The 10,698-nt window shown below is 32.9% G+C and overlaps 1 protein-coding gene across 1 annotated transcript; it reads left to right on the top strand.

Moving 5' to 3' along the window:
- The first annotated feature begins 1,471 nt into the window (after window positions 1-1,471).
- krt1-19d (keratin, type 1, gene 19d) lies at window positions 1,472-9,691 on the top strand. Its single transcript, XM_087295313.1, has 8 exons — window positions 1,472-1,914; window positions 3,180-3,262; window positions 3,596-3,752; window positions 5,560-5,721; window positions 5,810-5,935; window positions 6,017-6,091; window positions 9,241-9,383; window positions 9,486-9,691. Exons 1-8 carry the CDS (start codon window positions 1,516-1,518, stop codon window positions 9,610-9,612), a joined length of 1,272 nt encoding a protein of 423 aa, XP_087151439.1. The 5' UTR covers window positions 1,472-1,515; the 3' UTR covers window positions 9,613-9,691.
- The last annotated feature ends 1,007 nt before the right edge of the window (window positions 9,692-10,698 follow it).

Raw genomic sequence — 10,698 nt, 5'->3', positions numbered from 1 at the left:
CATGTTCTCCTCGTGTTCACGTGGGTTTCCTTCGGGTGCAAAGTCCAAACACATGCACTATAGGTGAATTGGGTAGGCTAAATTGTCCATAGTGTATGTGTGTGAATGGGAGTGTATGGGTGTTTCCCAGAGATGGGTGCAGCTGGAAGGGCAGCCGCTGCGTAAAACATATGCTGGATAAGTTGGCGGTTCATTCCGCTGTGGCGACCCCAGATTAATAAGGGGACTAAGCCAAAAAGTGATTTTAAAGATAAATTTTCAGCTTCATTACTCCAGTCTTCAGTCACATGATCCTTCAAAAATCACTCCAATGTTAATAATTATTGTTGTTATTATTAATATTATTATTATTAATGGTAATAGTAATAAATGCAATAATGACTGGTGTAATAATTTAATTTGAAACTATATATAATACGACATGAATAAATATTTAGTAAATAAATATTTAACCATTTTTTTAAATAAGAGCCAACTTAATGAACAGAATAATAAAAAAAATAAAGAAAGAAAGAAAACTGATCCCAAACTTTTAGTGTGTCTAAAATATATGGAGGTTTATAAGCTGGAAAATCCACCTTAAACACATAAGACTGATATATAGAATATAAAAATGTATAGATATAAAAATACTGTATAGTACTAGGTATAAGAATTTGCCAATAAATGATTGTTTGGATACAACTGCAGTGTCTTAACTTCTCCATTTTAAAAATATTTCTATTATTTTATGATCCGCATTTTCCCAAGACAAGAATGGTTGCTGTTAAATAGCTTTAAGACAACTTTCAAGAACTTATTGATCCACTTCAAATGTCGACTACAGCATATATACATATATATTTAGTGAAAAAACTGAACTAAAAAAAATACAAATACCCAGATTTTGGAATATACAGTTGAAGTCAGAATTATTAGCCCCCTGTTTATTTTTTTCCCCAATTTCTGTTTAACGGAGAGATTTCTTCAACACATTTTTAAACTTAATATCTTTAATAACTCATCTCTAGTAACTGATTTATTTTATCTTTGCCATGATGACAGTAAATAATATTTGACTAGACATTTTATGAGTCACTTCTATACAGCTAAAAGTGACATTTAAAGGCTTAACTATAGGTTAACTAGACAGTTAGGCTAATAATTTTGGTTTCAACAGCATATAAATATATATTTACTGAAAAACTAAACTAAAAAGAATACAAATACCCAATTTTTACAATTAATACTTTCTGTGAGAAACAGTGTTTGCATGGCCACCAATGTGCGCAAAGTCCTCGACAATCAGCAGCAGGAGACGGATTTGTTAAGCAGCGTCTTTAATCCTACCACTCGCCTAAGGTGTGACCTTTATAGTTTCTGGAGATGTTCCAGAACAAAAGTAATTGCATGACTTGCCTGGAATTCCAAATATTGTTGGCTTAGCATTCAGATTGCCATTATAAAAGCACTCGGCTGTTCTCCGTCCCTCATTCACTGACCTGTCAGAGCAGACACAGCATCACCTCCATCAGCATGGCCTCCAGCTACTCCACCCGAAGCTACATGTCCTCCGGCAGCTCCATCCGCATGTCGAGCAGCAGCAGCAGCAGTCAGCGGGTCAGCAGCATGCGGGCCGGCAGTGTTTATGGCGGTGCTGGAGGATCAGACGTCCGCATCTCCAGAGCCACTCATTCTGCTGGAGGCTTCAGCATGTCTGGATCTGCAGACAACAGCAGCATCATCGGCAATGAGAAGATCACCATGCAGAGCCTCAATGACCGTCTGGCCACTTACCTGGCTAAGGTGCGCGCACTAGAGAAGGCCAATGCAGAGCTGGAGCTGAAGATCCGTCAGTTTCTAGATGGCAAAGCCTCCCCGAAGACTCGCGACTATAGCGCGTACTATGTCACCATTGAGGATCTGCAGACCAAGGTATGCCAATTTTTTTTTTTATTGATTGTACTTCTCTTTGTTAGAGATTTTGTCTGGTTTCTAGTCTAAATATTGCACAATTCTTAAATCCAGAAGCATTTTGTGGACAAGTAAAAAATTATGTTTTGTTTTTATAAATAACGAGTCAAAATGAAGTGAGATTTTCATGGAAATAGTGATGCTTCCAGTTTGAAATAAAACAATTTTTACTTCCAATTTTCAAAAAAAAAAAAAGTCAAAATTAAGTAGTTTTTTCCTTAAAACAAGCTAAATTATCTGCCGGTGGCGTAAGTGAAATATTCATCATTCCTGTTTGAAATAAGACTATTTATCTCATTATTATTACATTATTTACTTATTTACTTATTGATTTTCAGAAATAATAAAAACAAAAATTCCTGTTTTAAAATAATGCTATTATTACTTAAACATTTTCAGAAATAATATGTGAAAATTAAGTGTGTTTTTTTCTTAAAACAGGCTTAATAATTCATGTTTCCAGTTTGAAATTAGACTATTAATACTTTAATTTTCAAAAATAATGTCAAAATTAAGTGTTTTTTTTTCTCTTAAAAAAAGCTGAATAATCTGCCAGTGGAGTAAGTAAAATAGTCATCTTTTCTGTTTGAAATAAAACTATTATTTTGTATACATTTTCAGAAGTAATGTCAAAATTAAGTGAGTTTTTCTTTAAAACAAGGTAAATAATCTACCATGGGCTAAGTAAAATATTCATCATTCCTGTCTGAAAAAAGACTCTTAATATTTATAATTTTCAGAAATAATATGTCAAAATTAAGTGAGTTTTTCTCTAAACAAGCTAAATAATCTGCCAGCGGGGTTAAGAAAAATGTTCATCTTTCCTGTTTGAAATAAAACTATTATCAATTTTTAATTTTCAGACATAATATGCCAAACTGAAGTGAGTTTTCCTTAAAACAGGCTTAATATTCTGCCAGTGGGGTCAGTAAAATATTTCATGTCATGTCAAAGTTTTATTTATGAAATTATTTCTATGAAATATATTTAATTTAATTTATTCATTTCTATGGGGGGAAAAAACTAATTTTAACTAATTTTTTTGTGAAAACAAAACATTTTTTTTTCTTTTCTAGAATATGATCTTGATTCAACATTTTTTTTTTAGATATTTTGGAGTATAAACCAAAAGCACTTAGTAAGAAAATGTGTTTTTGCAGGCTATGTTATATAATATTATAAATATGGGGAGAAACAAAGTCATTTTAGTTTATTTGTTTCTCCAGATCATGGCAGCCATTCATCTGAAGGGTGGACTCCATCTCAGCATCGACAACACCAGTCTGGCCATGAATGATTTTAAAACAAAGTGAGTGTTTTTCAGTAGATTCAATGCATTTTGGATAGATGCAACATGACATTGACTCTAGTTAAAACAGCATTATTTAATTTCATAAAGTACAAAGGTTGCTTTAAGGCATAGTTCACCCCAATATTCTGCCATCATTTACTCATCCTTCTCTTGTTCCAAACCTGTTTGAGTTTCATTCTTCTGTTGAACACAAAGAAAGACTTACTGAAGAGTGTTGAACAAACAGCCATGACTTTACTTGTATTTTTTGTTCCTATACCTTGTATGTCAATGGCTGCTGTTGGTCCTCATTCATTAAACTTGTGCCTTGTGATTGGGACTGTCTGACAGATTTGAAATGGAGCACGTCATGCGTCAGTCTGTGGAAGCGGACATTGTGGGCCTGAAGAGGGTGCTGGATGAGCTCAACATGTCCAGAAAGGACATCACCATGCAGATTGAAGGCCTGAAGGAGGAGCTGGTGTTCTTGAAGAAGAACCATGAGGAGGTACAGCATACAATGCCACTCTGTAGGACAACAAATTATATTACTATAAATGATTATACCAGCAAAATGAAAATAATTTGTCAGATAAGGTTTCAGCTTCTAGATCAGTCTCTCCTGATATTGCTATAGACCATTTCAATGTGGTGATGTTATTGGCCAATGAATATTTCCTGCTTGTTGTCAAACTATTTAACAAGAGTCAACTCAATCCTATCTTAATATTAAAACAGCTATCGTAACATTATTTAATTAACAATACTAAATACAATTACTAAAATACTGTCTTAATTCAAAATCTATATCTTTCTTTGTGAATATATATTTAAATGTAGTTAATTTCTATGTATTAAAGCAGACTTTTCAGCATTATTAACTCCAGTCTTCAGTGTCAAATGATCCTTCAGATGTAGTTTTATCATATTGTTTTCCTAATAATTACTTCTTTTATATATCCAATTAATGCTGACATTTTAAGTTTTGTATTCATCAAATTAGCCTCAAAATGGAAACATCACTGTACACTATGTAATGACAAAAAATCCAGACAAAAAATATTTTATGTTGCTTTAACTTATTTTAATAAGTCAATCATGTTTCAACAAAAAATTTTAAGTTGTACAAACTTTATATTTTAATCAGTTTGATTGATGTAAGTTGAGATGACTAGAAAAGTTCATTTGATTCAGCTAAAAGATTTAAGGCAGCAATAATTTTTACTGCGAGTTTCCATTAATAATGTTAATAAGGCAAACTAATAAATTGGTATGAAAAGGAAAGATGCATAAATAAGTTGGGAATTTGTTACTTTTTAAATTATTCTGAAAATAAACCAAAATCTTATCTAAGCTTATAAATAATTGTTTATAATTGTTAACTATTTTTATTTCTCATTTTTAATTTAAAATATTGTTTTTGCATTTATATATATATATATATATATATATATATATATATATATATATATATATATATATATATATATATATATATATATATATATGCAAAAACAATATTTTGAATTAAAAATGAGAAATAAAAATAGTTAACAATTCAGTTAAAAGCAATATTTATCTGAAAAGGAGGTTTTATACACTTTAAAAACAAATGCTGTAAAAAGACTGGCCCACGTTTGAGCCAATGTTGGACTAAAACAAATATATAAATATATATATTAAAGTCAGAATTATTAGACCCCCTTTGATTTTTTTTTCTTTTTTAAATATCTCCCAAATGATGAATGATGTTTAACAGAGCAAGGACATTTTCACAGTCTGTCTGATAATATTAATATAATATGATAATATAAAATAACGGAGAAAGTCTTATTTGTTTTATTTTAGCTAGAATAAAAGCAGTTTTTAATTTTATAAGAACCATTTTAAGGTCAAAATTATTAGGCCCTTTAAGCTTGTTTTCGATTGTCTACAGAACAAACCATCGTTATACAATAACTTGCCTAATTACCCTAACCTGCCTAGTTAACCTAATTAGCCTTTAAATGTCCCTTTAAGCTGTATAGAAGTGTCTTAAAAATATCTAGTCAAATATTATTTACTTTCATCATGGCAAAGTGAAATAAATCAATTATTAGAAATGAGTTATTAAAACTATTATGTTTAGAAATGTGTTGAAAAAATCTGCTCTTCTTTAAACAGAAATTGAGGAAAAAAATAAACAGGGAGGCTAATAATTAAGGGGGGCTAATAATTCTGACTTCAACTGTATATACTGTATATGTTTTAAAGTGATTTTCTTACATGTCTAGTACTTGACATATGACATGTTATGAACTCTCACACAATCTTAGGATCTCTTGGCTGCGCGCGCACAAATGAGCGGACAGGTCCACGTCGAAGTAGACGCCGCTCCACACCAAGATCTCACAAAAATCCTGGCAGAAATCCGTGAACATTACGAAGCAGTCACAGCGAAGAACCAAAGAGAACTGGAGCAGTGGTTCAAGACAAAGGTGAGATTCATCAACACACACAAGTCCTAATAAACTGTCCAAATGATGTAAAAACAGCTCATTAACGTCTCTCAATGTTCTATTTCAGTCAGAGTCTCTGAAACAAGAAGTCGTCACCAGCACCACAGACCTGAAAACATCTCGCTCTGAAATCAACGCGGTCAAATCCAGACTGCAGGCGTTGGAAATCGAACTCCAGTCCCTCCTAGCCTTGGTCAGAGATGGTTCATTTGCAGCTCTTCTAAGTTCGTATTTTATAAGTGATTTGTGAATTTGTGTGTTCTTTGCCTTCTAGAAAGCATCGTTGGAGACCACGCTGTCCGACACGAAGAATCGATACTCGATGAAGCTCTCTGGCTACCAGCATCAGGTTAGCAGATTAAAGCTCAGGTTTCAAAATTCAAATTAAAGTGAAATAGGATATGCACAGCTAGAGTTTCTTCTCATACCAATAAACACCCGGTGAACGGTTAATGTGACGTTTATCAATTTTATACAGTTCCTTTTACAGCATCGATTTTGTAATGTAATTAAAATACAATCAGAAAAATAGACTTCAGTGTTCATTTAGTTGTTCAAGTGTAAAACGAGATGAAAAGCCGTTTACATGCACACACAGCAGGTTCAGCAGACTATACCGCAGAAACCCCATTGAATATATTGGGGTAAAATAAATGTTCATATTTTAAAGACATGATGCGAAAAAAAAATATTTATTGCAGTGCTTCTTGTACAATCTGAGAACCACTTTATATCGTACATCATGAAGATCGCTGATTTGAAAAGGAAACAGACCTTAAAGCATTGTTTTGTAACTGCATACAGCTTACCGGAAGCGTTTGACACAGATTACTGAAAAATTAAAAGTCCTTCTGCATACTTCTGCATATACCCTATTACCAGGGCCTGACGGAATCTGCGGAAGTTTTTTTTGCTATTTCTGCAGAGAATTTTGGTAAAATTCTGCGGATTTCTGTGGAATTATTTTGGGAGTATCTTAACTAAAACCTTAATATGTGAATTTAAAAAGTAACACCTTTTTAACTTTAATGTTTAAATTGCAAATCCAATTAGATGCACTTTATTTGGTAAACAAAACAAGTTTGCCATATAATATATCTGCTAAAAGACAGAAAATATTACTTTACAAACTGCATTGTACATAAATCAGATGCACATTTGAATATTAGTCAGTAATGTTACTGTAATTAATTGAAAAACTGAATAAATATAGATTTACACACATGTACTCAAGTAAATAACCAGAATTAATGATGGGCTAGAAATCTGCGGAATTCTGCACGCACAGATTCCATGTGGGCCTACCCATCACACACTCAAAATAAAGGTTTTTTATTGGTATAAATGGTTCCATTAAGAACCTTAAACAGCCATGGAAGCTTTTCATTCCACAAAACCCACATGGAAAAAACCTATATGAGGATATATGCACTTATACTAAACCTATACAGTATAAATGCACATATGATAATATATATGCTGCATATGTGTGTAAATATTTCACATATAGGCAAAATTGAGGTGCATATATGTGCATATACAGGCCATATACTAGGTCTCCTGTATTGCTTCTTTATATCTACATATTAGCCCCATATGTACATACAAGATATGTCTTCTGTATAGCTCCTTTCTCACTTTGGCATCTGTCATACATAATGCCTAGCTCGTATTTTCTATTATCAAGACAATAATAAAAAGAACTAACAAAAAATTGCAAAAAAACAAACATGTATGTGCAAACACTTGAAATCGGTATCACATGTAATTAGCATGTTATGGAATTAAGTGAGAGGAGATGAAAAGTTATGATTTTTACATGTTTTGCTGAAACATTTACAAGGTCAATTCTTGTATAAAGATGGAAATGTGTAACAAAATGATTTGTGTTTTTTTTTTTATTTTACTCTGATATATGTACATATAATATAGAAAAACAACCAATTTACATAAGTCACATATATTAAAAACCTATGGTAAAACATATAGGTTTGTATAGGTTATTTCCGTGTGGTAAGGTTCTTTATTGTGGTAAAAGGTTCTTTATAGGTTCTTATTCAAAAGATTCTTTGGGAAACCACTTTTTTTTCAATAGCATCATTGTGAAAACCCCTTCTTAGTTGTATAATTTTTAAGAGTGTGAAGCAAAAGTTCACACACATTAAAATCCTGCCTTCATTGGGAAAACTAGGTTGCTGTTGGAAGTGATGTTAGCGAGGCCAGAAGAAGGCGCTCAACCTGCGGTCTGTGTAAGTCCTAATGCCCCAGTATAGTAAAGGGGACACCATACTGTCAGTAAGCACCATCTTTTGGTTGAGACGTTAAACCGTGGTCCTGACACTCTGTGGTCATTAAAAATCCCATGGCACTTCTCGTAAAGAATGTGTCCTGGCCAAATACCCTCCATCAGCCCTTACCCATCATGGCCTCCCAATCATCCCCATCCACTGTCTCTCCACTTCACCAATAGCTGGTGTGTGGTGAGCGCACTGGCGCCGTTGTCCTGTGGCTGCCATCGCATCATCCAAGTGGAAGCTGCACACTGGTGAGGGTGTGGAGAGACCCAAAACAAACATTTAAAACCCTGCCTTTATTTGATCACCTTTAAACCTGTACGTACCATAGTTATTATAAATTAGTTACATTTTACACGTACAAATTAGTTGTAAACACACTTGTAATAAATATGCCTTTTTTTCAGTTTTTCTTGTTTCATTAATGATTTTGTTAGTTTTAGTTTGTTTTTATTTGGCATATGTTGTTTTAATATTTAGTTTAAGTTTTAGCTATTGGACTTAAACACGTCTGTTGTAGACCAAAGTAAAGTTTAGAGTTTGCACAGCTTATTCTCTACTGTGTAAATCTATTAGTAATAAAATTAAATAATCATTTAAACAAACACTGAATCCAGAACAATATAAATGCAACAAATAAATAAAAAAATATAAATAATTCAGAAAACTTCTTTATATTAAAGATTCTGGTGAATATTTAGTTAAACATGCATGGTTTGCTTTTCCGGTGATGAGTTGTAGCTGGAAGTGCATCCATTGCGTAAAACATATGTTGGATAGGTTGTCAGTTCATTCTGTTGTGGCGACCCCTGATTAACAAAGGGACTAAGCTGAAAAAAAAATGAAGAAAATATAGAACACCTATTTTGTGTATATAATTATGAGCGTGATTGATTTTAAACGTGACTGATTTTAATTTAGTTTGTCTGTAAATCTGCATCTACAGGTATTTCTCCAAATAGCCGCAGGTCTGATTTTCCACCACAGAATGAGTGCTTATTAGTTCATAAAAAATAATAATAATTTTTACTAATAATTATTTTAATTTAGTTTTTTTTTTATTTAAAAAATTGTTTTCTTTAACCAATTGTTTTAGTTGTAGTCTTTGCTTACTAAAATAACCTTGTACTTCAATACCCTCATATAAGAGCTGAAGAACAGGACCAAATCAACTCACACCTGATGAAATACTCTGTGTTTTCAGGTCACTGTCCTGGAGGAGCAGATAGTGCAGCTCCGAGCTGATCTGGAGCGCCAACGTCATGATTATCAGATGCTTCTGGACATCAAGGCCAGACTGGAGATGGAGATCGCAGAGTACAGGAGACTGCTGGATGGAGAAGCCACGTGAGTATTGATTTCTGCACCTTCAGGCCTGTCATTCGGATCTAAATCCTACAATTAAAAGAAAATATGATACTTAAAATAACTATTGTGTTTCTTCTACAGTGTCAAAACAACCTCCAGTTCCACCTCGAGAACAAAAGTCATCACAGTCGTGGAAGAGGTTGTAGATGGAAAAGTGGTTTCCACCTCCAGCTCTTCAACCATGTCTGACAGTCGCAGATTGATCTGATATAATAATGCCTGTTTGTATTTGCAGTATATGCACAGAACTGGAAACCAAATAAAACAGCATTTACAGTGTATTCTAACTTAAGTGTTTGAGGTAATCCCCTTTTTTATTCAAGAAAATACAGTGTGAAAACAGCAGGTGGCGCTCCTCAATGTACATATTTGTTTAGGTTCTTTCAGTTCAACATGGGTTTTACCTTTTATTTTCACCGAACTTGTTTAGTTGGCCTTTTGTTACTCTAAAACTAATTAGATAAATTAATATTAGTAGTAATGCTTGGCGAATTAGTCTTGTTTACATCAAGAGCTAGCACTAGCATCCACAACTTGTACAATAACTTATCAAAAGCGCGCGAGTTTTGTCGCTTGTCAGTTTAACGTTTAATAATTGTTTCTTTATGTAATCGTTTACCCCTTAAAATGCTAATTTGCTGTTAATTTATGGTGAAGTCTAGTTTACTCACCTTCACTTCATCCGAGGCAGGTGACACGACGTAATTTTGCTGAAACTACGTCAATATGCTCCAAACAGTCATTTTGTCGAATTAAAATGTAATTTTAATTTATTTATTAATTAGGGTAACGGAATGAACTGCTGCTATTTATTTATTCATCGTTATTACTTGTTTTGGCCAATTTTGACATTTGATTAAATGCAGCATTCACAAATTTCAGTGATGTAATTCTGCAAAATATATTTTATAGTTATGAATTGTTAGCGCACATGCTATGAAAAGCACATTAATTAAATCTGTAGCGAACATCAATTTTAGGTTGTAAAAATAACCTAAACACAATCATGGGAACAAGTTATTTTTAGGTTTTTAATAATAACCACCCTGCAAATTTCGGGATGCTTTTATGGGTAAAAATTATCAAAAATATCCACAAGGGTATGTCCTGTATAAGTTATTAAAAAACACCTTGCAACGTTCTGTGAATATTATTTTATGTTTGCAAAAAAAAAAAAAAATCCAAAATAACGTTCCACGTTTTATTTTTTATTAGAAAATACTCAAAAGAAAAACTAAAACAAACTTCAGAAGAACATTTGCTGGGTAAATAATTTTTGGATCACACACACACA

This window comes from Danio rerio, chromosome 19 (assembly GCF_052040795.2).
Source record: "Danio rerio strain M-AB ecotype USA chromosome 19, GRCz13ab, whole genome shotgun sequence".
NCBI classification, from domain to species: Eukaryota; Metazoa; Chordata; class Actinopteri; order Cypriniformes; family Danionidae; genus Danio; species Danio rerio.
The sequence above is the reverse complement of the archived record's forward strand: the minus strand, read 5'-3'. Positions and strand labels throughout refer to the sequence as shown.

Coding starts and splice junctions, on each gene's coding strand:
- krt1-19d (XM_087295313.1), top strand. CDS start 1,516: ATGGCCTCCAGCTACTCCACCCGAAGCTACATGTCCTCCGGCAGCTCC. Junction 5,722..5,809: donor AGCAGTGGTTCAAGACAAAG/GTGAGATTCATC, acceptor GTTCTATTTCAG/TCAGAGTCTCTGAAACAAGA. Junction 5,936..6,016: donor TCCAGTCCCTCCTAGCCTTG/GTCAGAGATGGT, acceptor TTTGCCTTCTAG/AAAGCATCGTTGGAGACCAC.